This window comes from Gallus gallus, chromosome 8 (genome assembly GCF_016699485.2).
Source record: "Gallus gallus isolate bGalGal1 chromosome 8, bGalGal1.mat.broiler.GRCg7b, whole genome shotgun sequence".
NCBI lineage: Eukaryota > Metazoa > Chordata > Aves > Galliformes > Phasianidae > Gallus > Gallus gallus.
Window position 1 is genome coordinate 10437718 of NC_052539.1, and position 21462 is coordinate 10459179.

Genomic DNA, 21462 nt, shown 5'->3' on the forward strand with positions numbered 1-21462 from the left:
CTGAAGGTATTGTTCAAGTCTGCCCTACCCCATAAAATATTGACCTGACGGGGAAAAGGAGTAGATGTGTTTAAAGGTGGTTTACAGATGATTTCATAAAACTATAACAGTATCGTTGCCTATGGACAAAACATTGCTGTATGCATAAGGATGTAGATTATCCACTTGCTTTTCATTTATTTAATTAGAAAACAGAACAAATCACTCAATTTCCCAATTCTTATTCCACATAACTCAATATACTGACATTCTCTGTCATAAATAATGTTTAATAGTTTCTAGCTAGTTTAAATACCACAAAATTAACTTCATGCTAATATCATTATTTTCAAAAGACGTAGAAAAGTCACAACCTGTCATCAGACAGTCTTCACATCCTGAAAGATGCATACCTGGTAGAGGGTTCCCCAATGCTCTGCATTCAAGATGGATTGGATTATTCACAACCACTGTTTCATTTAACATTTTCCCTGCATCCTCCAGGCTGGGTGGTTCTTTACAAAGACAAAAGCATCAGGTTTTCATTATTTCAGCCATTTGGTTGGCAAAAATTCTAATCACAAAGCATTTTGCTCTCTGAGAAACCTAGGGCAATGAACTGCTAAAGCTTCTACTAACGACTGAATAACGGAGAAATTTCTCTAGGAATTTTATCTGTAGAATTAGACTACACTAGCAAAATCCCAAGAAGGGCAGATTTTGCCCTAAGCTTCTTTCTGCCGGAGTGAGACAATGAATGAAAACTGAAAGATGGATGTGCAGATGTAAATAAATAAATAAATAAATAAATAAATAAATAAATAAATAAATAAATAAATGTCAATGAGCTCAAAAGAGAAAGGAATATAAATGTAAAAAAACTGCCTTAAAATCACTATTTTCAGTTTCTAACTAGAGGCAGAAACACTGTTACCATGCACACGAAGCCGAATATGCTGTTGGGCTTCTCCTGCAGCATTTATTGCCACACAAGTGTATCTGCCAGCATCTTCGAGCAGGGCTTCAGCAACTTGCAGAACACGGCCTGAAGACTCCAGCTGTACCAAAACAGAGAGTGGGGAACCACTTTAGACAGTAGTTCCAGATAAAGTCGCTAAGCATAAAGGCACAGTAGAAATGTACAATGAATATAGCTCATTTCATGTTTCCTCTCATCCAGGGCCAAAAGTCATGCAACAGGTGTCATGGTAGTTCAAAGACCTCAGTATTGCTGGGACATCTGGATTGTTAGCTGTACAGCTGTGAGGAGACCTAGATGGCAGAGGGACAGACAAGCATAGTGAAGGGGACGCTGCAAGCTCTAGCACGATGTCAAAAACTGCTTCATCTTGAACCAAAGTCACCACAGATGCTTGATCCCCTAGGGCATGCAAGCACTGGGAAGGGCTGTTCACTGAAAGTCAGAATCTCATAATGGAAGGGAATGTACAGGCAGGTGCTGCAATGGCATTGCTTATAGAAAAACTCAATGAATCCTGTCTCACAATGACAAGTGAGTAACACTACCTCCCAGGCCATACCTTGAACAGTACAACACAAATGAAAGGAGCCAGATGCTGAATCTACAGTCATGGACTCATACCTCCCCTGGTATGGAGGTATCTAATGAGATTCAGCCTACTGAACACTGATAGTCAATCTGATGTACTGTCTATTCAGGTAAAAAGCCCACTGCTCCCCAGGATGAATCTTTAACATCATTGTATGACAGCATGAGGGAAGCAAAAGGAAAAAAAGCATTAACACATTTAAATTATAGTAACTATCTTTCACAGTTTGGATTCCACAGAAGAGTATTGCTTACTCTAGTATTTCCCCTGGCTGTGTTTACTGGTTGACCATCTTTCAGCCAAGTTATGGAAGGGCTAGGAATGCCATTGGCTATGCACTGCAGTGTCACAGCTTTGTGTACCACAACAGCTCTTTCAGAAGTGCCAGCTGATTTAATAGTTGGAGGAACTGCAAGAAACACCAGAAACAAAAATGAAATACCGTTTGAACATATACATTTACATATATAAAGGAACTATGACCACCAATAGGAGTAACTCTACTTCTATTTCATCTACTCTTATCTCTTATTTTTCAATCCACTAACAATAAAAATATTTACTGAAAATTTCATTATCTTCTTGCCAGCAACCCACAATAGAGCCAGTCTGTTCCCCTTTTTCCCCTTGAGTAACCTACCATGCACAGTAACAACAAATTCCCTTTCATGTTCTCCTGCCACATTCACAGCCACGCATTTATAATGGCCAGTGTCTGATACTTGAGCTCGAGAGATGAGAAATTTTTGTCCACTTAACAAGATTTTATGTCCAGTTCCCTCTTCAATTGGCTGTCCGCCTTTTAACCACCTATCAAAAAGAAAGCATAATCTCAGATCTCTATTGGAGTAAGATCAACAACAGTCCTAATACACACACTTTTATATTACACAGAACATAACAGAAATTCTATTTTCTCCATGGAGATCTGGAGATGTCAAGTAGCATTTTGCTTCTGAATGCCAATGGACTATAGTGGTTCATCAGGAGAAGGGAACATACATGAACAGGCACTAAAGAAGTCATCAGAAAATGTGAAAGCTAGGAAGAAGCGTAAATAGCAGACATCATCAAAAGAGCAAGACAGAAGTCTCCAAAGCAAAGGCAATCATTGCTGGCAGATGATAAATACAGAGCTGCACTAGCAAGGGAAGAAGGATTTAGTCAGCTCTTGTTATCTATCCCAATTCCCAGGGCATATCTACTGAACTACTTCAAAACAAAATGCAGTGAAATCATAACAATGCACAATGTGAGTACCTGCCACTGTCTTCATTGGAGACAAGAGTCTGTTCTCCAGACAATAACTGTCACTAAATAACATGGACTGTATATAAAGACTACCTTCAAGTTCATCCAATCAAATGGCAGATTTTTTGTTTTACTGTCATACCAATCCCCTTACGTGATTGTTGGTAAAGGTGTCCCTGTTGCTGAACAATCCAACTCCAAAGGGCTATGGAGAACCACAATGTAGTCCAAGAATTCATCCCCACCTTCCACAAACGGTGGGACTGCAGGAGAGAAAAAACCATCAGCAAAAATATTTAAGCATCAGCAATGTAACAAAAGTCTGTTAGAAGTAGTAGTGTTAAAAAAAAAAAATTCTTGACATCCATGTCACTTTGGGACACAGACAGATTTGGAGTTCATTAGGAATCACTGCTCCTTTTTGAAACAGAACAGGTATACAATGACATTTTCTGAGTTCAAATCATTCTTATCTCTCTCTGTTTTAAATTACTTCTTCCTTTTTTTTTTTTTTTTTTTTTTCCCCAGATTCAGTCTGAGATCCCTTGTGAAAGGGTGTGTTGGTGGGGTGAGCCTCTCAAGACCCTCTGTCAGCAAACAGAGGAAGCAAAGGCCCCTCTTCCAGGACCTCTCCATACTGTCTGCAGGAATGAGTGGGCAGGAGAGGAAACACCACCATACGTCTTCTCCTGGCTCCTTCACTGGCCAGCAAGATCAGTAAGACAGACATGAGAATGGGTGCTCTACATGTACATGCAACAGCGTAGTAGTATTCTTCCAGAAGGTGCTTCAAAGTCTAAAAGTGTTTTGAGAGGAGAAAAATCAAGACTTTCTGAAGGCTTCATTTAAGGGGAATGGACTGCTGAGATTCAGATCATAGTAATGGGTTCAAGCTATCTGGTAATTCTGGAAAGAAAGATGCAGTGCCCAGCTTTAACAAATAAGCAGCTTGACTAACTGATCTTTTATATAATTATATCAACAAAGACAAAAACATTCCTTCTTGCAAATCTGATATATCAGTAGCTGTGTTGCTCACACACCTAGGATTTCAACTCCATACTTGATTTCTTGTTCTCCAGCTATGCTTGTGGCAACACACAAATACTGGCCTCGGTCAGCTTCAACAGCATTGAGGATCTCCAGCTTCTTCCCACCAGACACAACACGGAGGTTGTCACTTGCTTTCACAGGCACACCATCCTTTAGCCAGGTAAGGAGAGGAGAAGGGTTGCCAGCAGCTTTACATTCTAAAGTTAGTGAATTGCCAGCAACCACCTGTCTGCTCTGAGCTGTTTCAGCATCGCCCTCTATTACTGGAGGAACTGTAGAAAGGAAAAAATGTATTGCAAGTGATTAACTCTGTAGCCAGAAAATGTATTAAGAGCAAACAGGCTAGTTTCTCTCCACCCACTTTGGCTCTACACGCCATTATGTCACATACGTACATGTGAGAATTTGCTGCCAGGGCAAGCCAAGCCCTGTAGTTTAATAAAGACCACTTGTACAAAAGAGAAGATGCAAAGTGATGGAAGAATCAAATTTGAAAATCTCAAAAAAGTACATTTGGGATCCTGACCACAGAGGCTATTTCACCTAAAAACTTCTCAGCATGCATATATGAGAAAGAGAAAGGATTCCTGGAGAAGAAATACCTCTGATATTTCACTAAAGCAAGGTACCCATGCCCCTGAAGTTGAGAGCTTTTTAAGAGTCACCTAATGCACAGGGTGTAAAGCTACTTCTACACAGCTAGCCCTTAAATGCAACCACTGACTGCTGTTCAGCCTTGATAGTTTTGCAAAGGTTGCTCACACTAGGAGGGCAGAAGGCTTTCAGAACACACATCCTGTAACATGGCAAATAATCAAGTTTGATAAGCTCTCACTTACCATAGACATCCACCTCATATGTTTTCTCAGCAGCTCCAGCAGCATTGGTCACATGGCAGGTGTACTTTGCAGAATCTGACACTTGGGCATGAGGTATTTGCAGGAACTGCCCTCTGTCCACATATAAAGCTTGGGGGCTGGAAATAATCCGGCGTCCTTCTTTGTACCAGGTAATGGTAGGAACAGGGATTCCCTTGGTTTCACAATCCAGATTTATAAGATTGTTAAGAAGTGCTGATACCTCTGTAGTAATATTGCCTCCTTTAATACTAGGAGGAACTATTTCAAAAGACAAAACAACAGCATAAAAGCCTTAGTATACAAGCCTGTGCAGCTTTAAATAATTTTAACATTAGAATGTTCTAAGAATAAAAGATTTTAGGTTATTCAGACTTCTGATCTTTCCTGGTGCTTTTGAGATGCTTTTTTCCGTGTCTGTAGATTTCTCTTTGGCACATCGAGCTGGAAGGATGAAGAGAGGACAACACAAACACAAATGGAATCTACTGTCAAAGAACACCTTATATTTAATAAACAGGCATCACACCAAGGGGCACTAGAAAGCATTACTGCCTCACTAAAAGTACCTGAGAACACTTCGTGTTTGAGGCTCCAACATATGCCAGGTTAAGTCTGCTGGGCCTCCATGTCTCCTGCAAAGCATTAGGGTACAATGCTGACCCTTTCCCTCTCTCTGAGGAGTAAAGAAAGAGCAAATTCTGGATGTCTTGGGAGCTGCATCCTCCCAGTGAGGAACAGCAACCTGCAATTTTAAAACCAAAGACATCCAAGAACCTCTATGACTGGAGTGGGAAATGCTCGGTACTCAGAATTTCTGAAGATTAAGTCACTTACTTTGAGACTACAGATGAGCTTAATAGTTCAGCTTTATGCTCCTATTTTTGAAGCTTTTGGCCCACAGTCATTTCCCTCACTCACTGGGCAGCAGTACTCAGATTTTTTCTAGCAAACAAGCTCTTGTGTAAAATCAGCCAATATAAAGAGTTCGTAAATCTCTTGTAGAAACAATAAAAACACAGTGAAATTGGCAACAACTAAATTTATAGCTGCTGAAAGTACCAGACACATCTGGCAGACACATTAACTCCTCTCCTGCCAAACATGTTCAGCGTATCCTAGACTTCCGCTGACTTCCACAGTGTTCATTCAAAATGCCATCACAGAAATGTAAAGAAATGTGTCAGTGAACCTATGTGTCAGACCTACACCTATGAGACAGATCTTGCTGGTTATCAAACCATGATGAAATACTTTCCTTATTAATATTCTGTGTGTAAACATATGCACATCTAAAACATATGCTGAAACATATTCAGTTCAAAGGCAAATGCATTTCTCTATCAACAAATGCTTCCATCCACAGAGATAAAAATAGAACTAGAGAGCTAAAACAAAGTAAGAACTAGTGGGAAACAGCATCTAGGTTCCTCTCTTACTCTGTAGGCTTCTGTTTGTCTGGCCAAGACTAATTCACCTCTCTTCTCTGAAGAATCTGAAGTCTATGCACCTAGGGGGATCTGAGTGGTTTTTATTCCCCTAATCTTATGACATCAATGACCCTGATCACCAGAGAGTTCTCACAGCATTTTCTTTGTTCCCAGAAGACCTCACTGTGATTAGTATATAGGCACATTTCTGTGCATGTCATTGCTCCATGCTTCAAAAATGTCCCAAATGAGGGAAATAATGTATCACAAATTCACCATTGTCAGAACAGAAGACACAAAACCTTCAGACTCAAAGCCATAGCAAATGAGGACTCATTAGCTTTAGTGCTCATGGATGCAAATAGCTATGATTCACACTCTGGGCCCAGCAGTTTTATCCTATATATAGATTTCAGCATGTTTCCTCCATCATTTCTGCTAGCACCGTACACCTATGGTTTTCAGGTCTGCCTGGGCTGTCACATGTTCTTTGTCTTTCAAACAAAAAACCCCTTCTCATGTCTCTTTTAAAGTCTTATTTCAAAAGCACATTCCTGTTTCCATGAATCTTTCCCTTCCTTTTTTCCCAACTGTTTATCTCCTCATTTTCCTTAAACTTATCTGTACTAATCACAGGAATTAATCGCATGGATCTTTTTCCCAGGTATTTTGCTAAGACTGAACTGCTTGTAAAAACACAAAAAGTATAATCTACGCTACATAAAATAAGAATGTTAACATAGTTATCCCATGCTAGTGCTTCTTCTCTCATTATAAATGACCACAGACTACACCAACTTGAGAGAGATGACTTACCACTACCTGAAGATCTTCTGGAATGCTCTTTATCAGAGACTATTTGTATCTGATTCTTCTTGCACTTTACTTTGTATTTTTGCATTAAATTTAACTTATTCCTAAGTAATTTATATTTGTCTGAGCATCTCCATTTAAAAATCCTGTGTGCAAAACTGAAGGATTTTCTTGGATCAAGGATTGTATAAACTCACCATGGATGATCAGCTTGACCTCCTTAATTTGTTTGCCAGCAGCATTAGTGGCACTGCACTGGTAATGACCTTTGTCAACCATTCGAGCAGACTTTATATGCAGAACTTGACCTTTCTCCAGAAGCTCAACATTGGGATCACCCAAGAACAGAGGCCTGAAACAAAGATTATTTCGCTACACAGAACTCTGACCCCATCCTTTTGGCATTAATTTAAACTGACAATTACAACAAGGGTTTCTTTAATGGCAATAATTGCTTTAAAGAGTATCATTTAACACCAGAGAATCAGCATCCATCCAAAGGATCACGATAAAGCAACAAACTATTATAACTATAGTGATTCCTGGTTTTCAGAAGAAACCAAACACAGAGGTACTTTACGCAAGTCATCCAGAATGCCAGCAGCGGGGCCTGAGTCCTACTCCTGATCTCTGTTCCCTTTTCTAATTACTATGTCATGATAATCCTCTGCTGATAACAAAATATCTGTATATACTAGATGACAGTATAAACATATTAACTTCTTGTCACACTAGAACATCTGAGTTCAATATAGGCACTAGCTAAACCATTAAATACCAATGCTGTTTAAAACTATTTACAGCTAATATTTAAGCTGCCAAGAATTATAATTTTTGAATGCTTTCCAGGAAGACAAGATGAAGAATTCAACATGCAGACTATAACTGTTTTTAAACCTTTAGGGTACGTATATATATATATACATATATATATGCAGAACCGTACAATGGACCAGCTAGAAAAGACCAAAACAGCCATATTACAACAAAAACCGTATTTCAAGATAGACTAAGGCTCAAAGAAAGAGTTGCGTCTGTCTTGGCTCATATATTGCCTAGCTTCACATACTGTAAATATGCCCTGCAAGCGCCAGTGTAAGAAATGGGATAGTTTACAAAAAGAAGCAGGATGTCGACTTGACTAAAGGACTTGCCATGTCATGCTACCACAAATTTTATCCAATGACAATAATTTAACATTATGTAGCTAAAAGCAGAGCTTGCTGCTGCTGTGTGCCTTTTTCCTCTATGTTCTAAGGGAGGAATAACCTAGACACAGGCCGAAAAAATGACAGTATACTTACATGCTGTCTTTGAACCAGTGAATGCCAGGAAAAGGAAAGCCTTTGGCTCTGCATTCCAGACTCGTTTCCTGGTTGAGGATGACTGCAATTTCACTGGGGGTATCAGCACCTATTATACTGGGAGGAACTTTAAAAAGACAAATGTTACAGGAAGAACTGGTATTTAAACAGGGAAGCTACACTTGGAGATTGGAAGAAATGCTGCAGTGGATAATACTGTTCCCTTGAAACAACTTAAGTTTTCACTGCAAGACTTCTGCTCATTCACAACATCACTTCTACCATGACAAGCACTCCCACACTCATGCTGCTGAACTGCAGGACAGTAAACTCCTTTATATCTTAGAGCACTGTACCCCAAAAACACAAAATGAAGTATCAAAGACCAAAATCCAGAATGAGAAACAGTATTTTGTCTGCGTTACTATGAGAATGGCAAATATTAAGTATTCATAATCCATCATGGAGAGTGCTTCAGTCTACAATATTTAATGGAAAATGAGAGGAAGAACCCATTTATAGTAAGTTGAAACTTACTGGTTTCTTAAATATCAACTATTTTTCAGATTGCTGTTTAATAAACAAGTAAACAAACAAAAATAGAACTAACCTAGTATATACAGGTTAAAGAGCTTCTCAGAGCTTCCTGCTACATTTATGGCTTTGCATGAGTATTGCCCAGCATCATCAACAGTAGCTTTAAGGAGCTTCAGTATCTTTCCATTGTGCAAAATCTGGTGGAGAGTATTGCTTTCCACAACCTTAAAAGAACCCAAGACATGAGCCTTATGTAATCCAATTACATCAGCCAAGTATCATAGATGGATCTTTATAAGAAAATGGTAGTTTCTGTTTAAAAATAATCCATTTTCCTTTTCAATTACAGCACATCTCAACTTCTGCAATCTATCCAATATGACTCCTAGCACAACATACAGTAGAGGGTGAGAAAACCAAAGAAACTCTTTGTTCATCAATAGCAGTTAGGCATAAAGGTGCATAAAGAGATCTCTCCTCGTATAAACTATCCTTATCAGCTGCAAGTAGAAGCATAGGATTCAAGGATAACCCTTAGGAATTCACATCAGTTCCAAGAATTCTTGTTTCTCCATCTACAAAATGAAGAAACTAACATTACCCTCTGCAAGTATTCTGGCACTCTGTATTCTGTCAGACTTCTAAGGCTAATTCCTAGGGAGATCTCGAAAAAGTTTGCTTTTGATTTATTGAACAATCATATTAATGGATTAGCCATATTTATCTGGATTTCTCTGTGGATGTTCTTGGTACAGTTTAAATATATATAAGGTATATACATATATATATATATATTTTTATATCAGGCACTCAAAAGAAAAATCAACACAAAATATTCTGGAACTGAAAATGGCTACAGTTACATCAATTAAATTAATTGTGCATACCTGGATATCTTCTTTATACCAGGAGATGACTGGGAATGGATTTCCAAATACTTCACAGAAGAGACTTATAGGATGATTAACAACTACAGATGTATTTGTCACCCTTTCTTGATCTCTAATTTCAGGAGGAACTACAAGAAAGTTCAAAGTCGTGTATTAAGCCTTCTAACTCAGTTATTTTTCACTTCATCCTTTCCCCAAGTCAAGGACTTCTATCATCTACATTTTTCAGACATTTTTCACTTTATTTATCCCAGATGTTTCCATTTCCCCTTTGACTCTGGGCCAATCTCCCAGTGTTCTTTGTTCTCTTGTCAAAGAACAAGACTCTTGGTCTATAGCAGAATTTCAAGGAATCTACTGAAACACAATCTCCATCACCATTTTAAGAGACTAATCTGTAAAATGCCATGTTACTTGCTTAGCACAAAGAAAGTAAATTTCAGAGAATAATCCGTCCTCTTCACTGCTCTCATCATCCCCAAGAATATGTGACTGTCACTTGTAAATCCGTAACAGTAAAGCAAAAGGTCCTATGTGATGGACTAGAAAAACTCAACCACCACAGATGAGCCTTGCTGGTACATGATGCATTTCTCAGGGTAAACACTTGGGCATCAGGGTAATCCTGATTGGGCATCAAAAATGTGAGAAGTGAATAGGAGTAAAAGTACTCTCTAAGAAGTAAAATGTACCATATCAAAACATATCTCACAGTCATCTGTAGATTTCCTATTTTGCAATTAGGATTAGGGAAGAGTGTCTTCTATTCTATGCTCATTCTGACAAACAACTTTTCTTAGCATTTGAAATGCAAATCTATCACCAAAACTTAAACATCTACACTACAAGTCTTCACCTGTTACTTGTGTAGTTATATTAGTTGTGTGTTACTTGTCTAGTTATCGACTATAACTAGAGCTCTCTACTAATGAGACTAACCTAGCTCTTTGAGTTAAACAAAGACTTGTTTATTTATAAAATTACGATGAACAGAAATAATAAAAAATATATAAAGAGTAACTGAATCATAGAAACTCAGATTAGTTTTCATGATTCAACTGCCCATGGGAAGATTTGGGACATGCAATTTCCAATAATGAAACAGAATAATCTCTTTCAAAATATGTCCCCAGTAGTTGTGCTTATTATTTACCATGAACTTCCAGGTTATACTTTCTTTCTGTCCTTCCGGCTTCATTGGTTGCCACACAGATATATTCTCCATTATCAGAAGGTGTAATAGAAGCTATAATCAGCAGCATGTCATTCTCCAGAATTGAAATTCCTGGTTCTCTGCCTGTCAGTTCTCTTCCATTATGCAGCCATTTGATAACAGGCTTTGGAGTACCTAACAAAAGTAATGTAAAACTTCAAGAATCAGTTCACATAGCTCAGAATAAGAACGATTTGAATAATTACCATTGCTTGCTGGCAAGAATAATCCACAGGGAGGTCACGAGCCTTCAAATTTACAGTTACAAGTAAGATTATCACTAAAAAACTCAGTCCTGAACATTTGAATATCCTTGTCAGCTAGTAATGACTGTTCAAAGTACCTCATCAACTTGTTTAAACTGCAATTAGTTTGAATTTTACACTTAAAGTACATATGGAAAACACTGTGCGTATTTTACATTTTTACAATAACAAGGATTACAATTATCAATGGTCAATAGAAAAGTGTACTTCTGTCACTGAAAGAGGTAATACTGATACATACCTTTTACTGGACATGGGAATGCAATGCGTTGATTTACCACTCTTTCTTGAAAGGGATTATTGTACTGAGGATCAAGATCATCCATAGTAGGAGGTTCTGAAAGAAAATCAGACTGCTCAGAATTTTTTTTTACCCTTGTTTCCAAATGTAAGAATGCAGTCTGGCAATGCATAATTTTAAAATCGCTCGTATTCACACCATCACCTTTCATGCCCTCTACAATGATGAAGTGTACCACACAAGCAGTAATTACTTGTGTATTTGTATTTGACTTCAAGAGGAATATTTAGGAAGCAAGCAATACAAATATAATGTCTGACTTAAATTGGAAAAAAAAAACAATGCTATATTTGTTCTGAAGGCAGAGACAATGTTATTGCAAATTCTGAAAAATATGAGATAAACTTAAAAAATAATAATAATAATTTTTTTCTCATACCATATCTTAATACTCCTTCCATTCTTTGTTCTTGCATCTCATTTTAAACTTGCGTGTGGACTGAGACCATACAAAGAATATAGTAGTTCTTTGTTGCTCACAATGGGCAGCTCTCAGCATCTCTAATCCAAAGGCATCAGAACAGCCTTTAGACTATTATGAAGAAGAAACACTTCCTACTTAAGTCAGCAATGCCAAATATCAGTTGATCATGTGAGAAATTATATGTTTAAATTGGCACATGAATCACTGTTGTCCCATCACCATCTTAATAGTATATTGACTAATGAAGCTTATGCAAAATTACAGTTCCATTTGAAGCTGTGCCACTGGGCTCTAGTGTACAGAAACAGTCTGTGAAAATGTGAGAGGTGAATGAACACACAGAGAATATTTGAAAAGGAGGTTTCCCACAATGGGATCTGGTTTTAATTACATACTGCAAAAGCAAATGAAAAATATCTTACAGATTTAAAAGAAAAAAAAAAAAAAAAACAACTTGAGCTTCTTATTTCTGCTAACTCTCCACAGAATGTTTGCATGCTCCCAATTTTTCTTAATTAACAGCAGACTATAACATCTAAAACAGACTTGGACTTTACATGCTGTAACTGTCAACAGCAAGGAGCATCACCCTCCAAAATATAAACCTGACTGCGTTGTCATAAAATTATACTTAGAGCAGAATGCAAGGCTACAGTCCTAGCAGCAATACCTTGAACTTGAATTGTTATCTCGGAGGTGTCACTGCCTGCTGCATTACTGGCGATGCACCTGTAGATCCCAGCATTGGAAAGCTGGACGTTGCTGATGCTCAGAGCCCCACCCAGGCTGTGAGTGGGCTGCCCGCTGCCTATTGGCACAGCACTGCTGCCCCTGAACCAGGTGATTGCTGGCGGAGGGTTCCCTTGGGCACTGCAAGGTATGTCAACTCTGTGGCCAGCCTGGACTTTCATAATTTGAGGACCACGCTGTATCTTAGGAGGAACTAAGCAAGAAGATAAGTTAAGTCAACAGTAAAGTGAAGGAAGTGATGTACAAGATCATTTTTGAAGGCAGTTTCTTTCTTTGTCATTTTAGAAAACATCCTTCCTTACTGAGTGAAACAGAATTCTCCCACATGCAGAACTGCATGTTCTTTACAGACAGGATATATAATAGCCTACCACTAAACTTGTCTGGAGAAGCTACATTTCAAATTCTACTGCACTACTTCCATATGAGTATTATTATTACACCATGCACATTTGAAAAGTTAAGCATACTGGCTTTTCGTAACAAAAAGAATCAAAAGCTTTTATAAAAAAGTTAATTACATTTCCCCTTTGACATTTTAATTTCCTTCCCCTAATTCCTAATCTTTGTATGCTTCCAAATACAAGTTCAGACAAAAAGATAAAATATTACTGAAAAAGATCTTGCTGATCCCAAAAATAACACAAATCTGACTTAACTCTTCTGCCACAGCGTTTTTCTTTCTAAGGATCACAGACAATAAAGTCAAACAATGAATGTCTGAAGCAACAAGTGCCATTTCTTCTGTTAATGTACAATCACAGACAACTGAAGATGCACTCTGATATCAGACCTCTCTCTACAGAAAACTACACAGTCATCTGTTTAGTCATTGTAACTGCATTCAAGAAGTTGAGGTGTGCAGAGCTGCCAGGGGCAGGCGTTCCATGCTGGCACGTTTGTGGCATGTGAGGCAATTCCAAACTCTGCATGAGCCACAGCAGAACTACATACACACCACACTTACACTGACCAGCATCACCTGGGCTGTGCCAGGCCACAGCTCCTGCTCCCACTCTCCTCAGTGCAGCAGCACCAGCAACAGGGATGCATGCCACAAGCTGTGCTTCTATCTGATACAGATGAGGAGAAGCAAAAGGGAGAGCATGGAGCTAATGATACATGACACTGCTTAAGTTGTCAAGAGACAGTGGTTGGAGCTCCATCACAATAAGAGTAGGAGAGAGGCACAGGGGTGAGAATTTGGTGATTTATGGTAAGAAGGAGAGGGAAGGGGACATCTCTCAGCAAGAGAGACCAGACACCTTCACTGAGGAGGAGGAAGGAGGACACAAGGGCAGGGTGCTAGTTTGAATAAAGAAGTAAGATGGCTCAGGCTGAGAGAACAGGGATGTTCAGCCTGGAAAAGAGAAGGCTCCAGGAAGACCTGGTAGCAGCCTGTAATACCTAGAGGGGGCTGTGGGAAGGTTGGATTCTTATCAGGGATTGTAGTGACAGAGAACCATTAAGACTGGTGGGAACTTGGCATCTACAAGCCTCAGACAACTTTGCTATTTCCAGACATTGTTTTCAGACCTAATACTGAGGACTCTGTTGCACAGAGAACATCCAAGAATATTAGAACAAGCGTTTTCAACTCTTAAAACTCCTCTGGCTGACCTAAGAGTTAAATATGTTATACAGTTGTAATTCTTCCATTAGTCTAAATAACATGAAAGGAAGGTGTACATATATATGTACAAACATACATATTTAGGTAATGTGTACATCTATACAGTATTTCCTTTCCACATAATCAATAAAAACAATTTGCATACAAAGACAATATGAGCAGAAAGAATATGCGTCAGTAGCATTTAATGTATGAAAGAAAAAATATAATTATACATAAAAATTATTCTTAATGTATATAAACAAAGATTTAGCATCTTTAGGATGCCAAATTCAATGTTGAAACTTGCTGATGATTTTCCTTTAAGTTAAAACTTACCATGTACACTTAGTTTCACTGACTGAGTCACATTCCCAGCAATATTGGTGGCTACACAGAAATACATTCCACTGTCTGAAACTTGTGTCTCACTGATCTTCATTGACCCTGAGAGTAGGAAAGTGTGTCTGCAAAATTAAGTAGCAGATATGCTGTATAAACATGTACAGAAGGGTGAATGATCTCTACTTACGCATTACTGATCACTACCAGCTAAATTACCAGCATTCTACATGGCACACTGAGCACTGAGTGCCATATTACTAAACTATGACTTATTCATTTTTTCCAGCTCTTTACTGAGCCACATAAAGAATACAGAGCAAGAATTTAAAATGTAAGACCCAAATTGTAACAAAGAGTAGGTTCTCTACCTACTTACAGGAGATACTGAAACCTGCCTCATATCTAGAAATGAAAAAAAAACATCTGGTAGAGATTCCCATCAAGGTAGAGCCTCCAACATAGACATGCTCATTCCAGGTCAGCAGAGTCAGAAAGTTTGCATTAAACAGCTTGTGATTCTAATTCAACATGGCCAAAATACTTCATGATGGTTCAGGATGAAGGGGAGGAAGGATGTGAAGAGTGTTCTGATTCAAAACTATCAGTTCTGGAGCTTATAGAATTTGCCATTATTTCTGACAACATAATTAATGATGTAACACTGATTTTCACTATAGCACTGGTCTAAGGCTCGCAAGATACAGATACTCATACTGATATTCGTCTGATACCATGATTACTCCTCTGTTTCCCCTATCTTTCCAATGATTGTTTTTTTAAATAACCCCAAAATATATGATTGCTGGGATAACTCACCTCCCATTACTTTGCCCATTAATTACAAATGCTTTCTGAGAGAAGCTTCTTCATTTCTGCTTTCATTCTTCTTTTGTTTACTGGTCACATTTCTAACATCTGTTTTGGTGGTCTCAAACTATTTTCTTTGGAATAACTCTAACTTTTGCTGACATCTGTAAACAATTTTACGGAATGGGCTGAGTTGGATCACTGCTACTCTAGAGAACTCGGATGGCTCCACAGTAAGCAAGTAGCCTAATTTATCATGTCTCTTGATGTAAAATGAGGACAAGTAATGGGCCAAGAACACAGATTCATTAATGCATGCAATGTGTTCACAGGACAAAGCAGAAAATTCCACACAGAGTACTAATTCCAAATTAACTCTCTATACATAAGCCTCTTCCACACAGATTACTCAACCAGCACCTACCAGCTGCAAAGGCTGTTGCAGACTCTGGGAGAGGTGGATTTGAGGCCAAGATTTGGCCACAAAAGAAATAGGTGCACTCTCAGGTCTGTACGACTACTTGACATTTCACTTGGATCACGGAGACACACTAGACAATAGGTACAGCAACTGCCACAGCGTGCACCTGGCGGCATTGTCCTTACCTGGTTTACAAATGCAGCTGCAGTCTTTGCCCCTTTTGATGTGGCTGGGAGGCTAGGAAGCACTAGCACACCCTGTGACAGTGTCCAGCACTGCAACTGAGCACACACAGACAACTGCCCTTTCTCCTCTCTTCTTTTCTATCACACTGAAACAGTATGAAAGAACTCTAACTATGCAGCCCACCTCCACAGTCTCTCAGACTGTCAACTCTGTGTTTTTACAAACATTTAACTATGCTGTCACATTTTCAAGAGTATCAGAAGAGTTTGGGATCCAAAGCATAACAAACACTGGGTCCTTGTAAGCATTCACAAACATTCACTATCATCTCTGTTCTGCTGAGTTTCCAGACTTCAGATGAATAACAGACAGTGCTTTCCTGAGCATAAATATGAAGTGCTTAAAAATGTAAAACAGATTTATAAAAATTTTAAATTAGACACAGTTTACATGGATCTCTGGGCACCACTACAGTACATATACGACAGAATCCTCTCTTGCCCTGACCTCCTGAGTTTGCACATTTTAGAGCAAATACTGAAGGTATGCCACTGTGTACAAACACACACTGCAGTACAACAATGTGCAGACTTTGCATCCTTCAGAGAAGGATCCACATTCAGCCTGGAAAGTTTTTTAAACCTGTGGTCCTCTCCAAGGACAGCTTCATATCTTCTAATTGATCATTCAGTAATCAAAAAGCCTTCCAAAATCTTAAAATCTTAGGCACAACTTCATTTTTTCTTTTGTTTTCAACAAACAATTGCAATTTGTTGTTACCTTAGAGAGAATGGAGATATGAGCTGTGTCTCTTTAGCCCAGGTAATTATTGGAGGTGGCAAGCTCTTTACTTCACATGGAAGTGTGACATCATCCCCTGTAATTACTGAGATCTCTACAGGTCCATGCCCTTGCTGGTCTCCAGGCCTGGATACTCTAGGTTTCACTGCAACATGGAACATGTTAAGAAGCTGAAGTGAATATGTATACCTGTACAAATGTAATACCTATAGTTCAGATAAAACATCTTTTTTTGTGTGTGTGTGTCAGGTATACAGAATTACAATCCTGTTTTTAAAGACATGTCTGCAACAGATTTGCTGCCATAAATCACTGTAATGCCAACATTCTACACCCAGTTAGCTCAGACATTGATTGATGAATTGATGATTGATTGAAGCCTACTTGCAACACTACAAATACCAACAAGACTGCACTATCTGCCTAAAAAGTTGGACAGCAATTAATATATGCCATTCATGCATATGCTGAGGTCTGTATTGTACAGGTAGTTTGAACCAGTACCTGAACTATGCATTACACTATTGTACCAATAAGTGGAAGTCATAAAAGCCTTGCTAAGCACACTAATCATCTTATCGTCAAAATGATACTGTATTTTAGCCGATATATACCATATACAGTCAGCTGGACTTTCCGTGTAGCGTAGCCAGCAGCATTTGTTGCAGTACACACATATTCCCCAGTCTCTTCACCCTCTGGCGAAACTACATAGAGACTTCCATCAGAACCTGCAGAAAATTTCTCATTGCTGGGAAAAATTACTTCTCCTTTCTGTAGAAAGAACGAAAAAAAAGTCCACAGTTCTTGGATCTCCAAAAATACAGCAAATTACAAATATTTAATGCAATAACAGCTAAATTTTGCGGAAAGAAAATCTAATGAAAACATTTAAACTGTTAAAGGAATATTAAAGTTATTAGTGTCTGCAGCAGCTTAACCCACTGATGCAGACCATTTGTATGAAGACTACTGTATTTTTAATGTAACATTCAGTAAGATTTTTGATAGTTCTGAAGATAATGCAACATGAAGGAAGCCTGACTAAACCAAGTAATATTTTAATCTACATTACAGCACTGCTTCTACTGCTTATGGTTGCTACTGTTTATGGCTGAGATCGACAAAATATTTTGAATTAACTAAGAAGTTTGGTCGTGAAATTCTATCCACAGAAATTAACCAACTTCAACTAACTTTTCATACTCTTTTAGAGTCACTGTCTGAGCAGTAGAAATAGGAGAAGCAAGGGATTCTTATGCAGAAAAAATGTTATTTTGTTATATATTCATATGAAAAAACATTTTCTAGAACCTAATTCTTAAATAAATAAAAAAATCAACATTTCAATTTACTTAATGTTGATATTGGTTTCTGATGTAAAAACAGGCCTTGTATATGTTGTATAAAATGTTTTTTAGCAGATCATTCCTTATCCATACTACAATTATATGCAGTAATAAAGGAGAAAAACTTCTACTGCACCTCACTCCTCCTGTGTTTCATTCCCTACCAAACTAATAGTTATCTGTTCTACTGCTTCTTTTAAACAAAGTTGTTCATAAGGTGTCACTCAATTACATCAGCAAAACTTCTGAGGCAACACTGTCTTCACAGCAATGTCATGCAAGCTGCAGCATACCTTGAATATTATTACCAGAAATTATGCTAACAAAAATCAACTAACCATCTCAGCCTGATTTTCAGATTTCTCAAAAAAGCTGAGGTCCTCCTCACTGGACTTGTTGTCAAGGACATGATTGAAAAGTGACAGACAGCTAACCCCCCAATGCCATTATTAGAGACACTTTCCTCTATGGGAAAAAAAAAAAAAAAGGAATTTTAAAGCAATCCTAAACAAAAATTAACTTTCAGTCTGTGGCAAGTTGTCTAATCTGAAATTACCAACTCATAACAGGAATACTAAGAATTTCTGAAGTATTGAAAAGTATAGATATATAACGTCAGAGGGATAACCAAAGAAGCCTTTCCATAGAAGAGAACCTTGATGTATGGCTAGACCATAGCCAGAAAGCACAGAAACAAAAGCGGACAAATAAACAGAGATATCCAGATTCCTCATAACAGAGGTGTTTGATTGCACCTCTTGCCTAGTTATAGGACAACTAAAAGACAACTTTGATTCATCCATTCATCTTCCACCATGAACAGCTCAAAGACAAGACATTACCTTAGACCAAGTAATAGATGGCTTAGGAACTCCACTTGCTTTACATGGCAATGTTACTGGGATTCCTTCAATGGTGCTGAATATCTGCTGTCCATGCTGAACAATGGGAAGGACTGAAAATAAATGCAAACGTTAAAAACATGTAAAAGACAAATTTCAAACCCTGGTACAACTCATGCAATAAAACTCTCATACTCAACTACTGCTTCATACAGATTGTGAAAGCTGGCAATTTTCAGTCTGTTCTCTTAACTCCCGAATCAGCACTGACCTGCCACCTTCTCCTCCAGTCTTTTGAAAAAATAAATATCTGTTCATAGAGAAGCATATCAACCACAGGTTGATTATTAGATCAGGTACATGTGGTTTTAAACTAAATGTAGGCAATTAAGCTGATTGCAGTGATTTCAGGAAAGATTTGTTGCACTACTCACTGGTGACATTTTAGGCTAAGTTCCTGAAACAATACTGTACACAATCCATCTTACACTGCATCTTTCAAGAGGATGGGCTCAGGATTTTTGGTGCTGAATCAACTTCTAGCAGTGGACAACATCCTGTAAACACTGAAGGTTCGAAAGTGATGAACCAATTCCTCTCCAAGCACATTTAATTTTTGTAATAAATGCTACAAAGTTGAGCTAACTGCAGTGATGGTGTCTGAAGGGATTTGGCTGTTAGATGAACTTGAATAAAACCAGTAGATCACTACACAAAATCAATAACAGGAGGAGACAAGAAACACCAGTTCCCCTCCTTCACTGAGCTGGAATTCAATTAACAACAGAAAGAAGGCCAGATTTAAGATAAGGTCAGACTTAAACTTGTAATAGCAAGAACTAGATCTTTCAAAAAAGCATAAAAATATATTCCTTTCTGTTCTCAGGTTCTGAAAAATTCCAGAAACTACTGTTCACATGGAAGACCCTTATCAGGCACTAAGTGTTTCTCTGCATTAACAAACAACAGCTACTGTTAACATAAAATAGTGTTCCAACATCTTCAGTTCAGCTTAAATTAAATCTCCCATGATTAATTCAATACATGTTAAACTTTCAGGCTGTAAACCATGAAGTAGCTGGGACCCCACACACAGTTAATACAAGTATCCACAGCTGAAATACAGATGGGTTACCACAGACCTAACACTTATCTTAGTGTAATTTCTGATATGGTTAAGGAAAAGACAAAAAAAACTTTGCCAAGCTCACAATTTATTTTAATTGCAATCCTCCCACGAGTTGTGCTTCTTTGTATCAGGTACTAAATGCCTCCAACACTGCTTTTCATACTTTTCTTGCAAATTCCCACTTGCATCTGTTTTGTTAATAAACCTCAAGTCTGCACAGTCCAACCTTTATTCAAAATGAGGAGTTTTTATGACCACAAAATGATGTTATTTTTGTTTTATTTTAAAAACATCCTCAATTCTTCAGTTCTGTCCTGTGAAGCAGGCCTATTTCCCACAATATTACTTTACAAAGTAACAACAATATAAAGAGGAAATTCAAGAAACTAATACAACTGTCACAAGAAACCTCCAGTGAGTAAGACTAGCCTCCTGTTAGTAGGGTACACACATTCTTCTTGCAAACAGCACAAAGTAACAAGACAGTGCTCCTTACCATACACATTAACAGTAGTGGTTTTGTTGTTTGTCCCAGCAACATTACTGGCCATGCAGGTATAATCACCCCCATCCTGCAGCCGAACTCTTTCAAGATGCAGGCTCCCATCACTTCGAACATTAATGTAGGGATTGGAAACCAGCTGCCAAAAGAGAAACGTAACATTTTACTAAGCAAATACACACTTAATAGTATTTACTTTGGTAGGCAGTACAGCTTTACTCTTTTTACTCTTTCACATAAAAAAAAAAAAAAATTCTATGTTCCTGGAGAATTTTACTAAAGCTTTCCACCTTTCATAAAAAGTTAACTTTAAATAATACTTTTGGTAGTACTGCTGGATTGAAATTAATGTCTACAATGGCAACTCCGCTCTGCGACAGCACATATACAACCACCAGAGTAGCTTATAATCATGCATTAAAGCAAGGGCAAACCTAGCTGAATTATTCAATCGCATTTTGTATTTGTTATTCCAGTAACCCCATGTCATCACAGATCAACTCTCCTGATTGCAACTATTTGTTTCTCTTCCATAAACAGATTACTTTCACTGTTGTTGTCAGAAACTTCTAGAAACTCTTGGCATAACCATCATAAAAGCGATCAGCTCTGAAGCATACCTTCACCCACTAGGGATGCTGTATAGACTTGTATTTTTCTTTAAAGTATTGGCAACAGAAACATTTAAAAACTATCCACTGCAAAGGATACATAAAGTTGTACCTTTCAGCAAAAAAACAGCATTTTTTAAAAAACTGTATACCCTATAGCAATATTAAAAATTCACAGTCATCTAGCAATCAGCTAGAAGAGCTCAGCAACAGAGAGT

The 21462-nt window shown here is 38.1% G+C and overlaps 1 protein-coding gene across 28 annotated transcripts in view; it reads right to left on the bottom strand.

Moving 5' to 3' along the window:
- Positions 1-21462, bottom strand: part of HMCN1 (hemicentin 1) — a 281366-nt gene that overhangs the window by 91134 nt on the left and 168770 nt on the right. For 27 of the 28 annotated variants that reach the window (XR_003076395.3, XR_005861916.2, XM_046944923.1 and 24 more), the window contains 19 exons: positions 20628-20772; positions 19003-19115; positions 17426-17585; positions 16791-16956; positions 14591-14718; positions 12560-12832; positions 11406-11501; positions 10839-11033; positions 9683-9813; positions 8869-9019; positions 8259-8385; positions 7152-7306; positions 4694-4972; positions 3845-4126; positions 2956-3064; positions 2191-2360; positions 1805-1959; positions 914-1037; positions 393-494 (listed from right to left, as the gene is read on the bottom strand). Coding sequence is in view for 26 of the 28 variants with exons in the window: in XM_046944923.1 (XP_046800879.1) it covers positions 393-494; positions 914-1037; positions 1805-1959; positions 2191-2360; positions 2956-3064; positions 3845-4126; positions 4694-4972; positions 7152-7306; positions 8259-8385; positions 8869-9019; positions 9683-9813; positions 10839-11033; positions 11406-11501; positions 12560-12832; positions 14591-14718; positions 16791-16956; positions 17426-17585; positions 19003-19115; positions 20628-20772 (3061 nt within the window). In the remaining 2 variants the exon portion in view is untranslated. The remainder of the gene's footprint in view (positions 1-392; positions 495-913; positions 1038-1804; positions 1960-2190; positions 2361-2955; positions 3065-3844; positions 4127-4693; positions 4973-7151; positions 7307-8258; positions 8386-8868; positions 9020-9682; positions 9814-10838; positions 11034-11405; positions 11502-12559; positions 12833-14590; positions 14719-16790; positions 16957-17425; positions 17586-19002; positions 19116-20627; positions 20773-21462) is intronic. The other variant, XM_040704903.2, reaches the window with a different exon arrangement.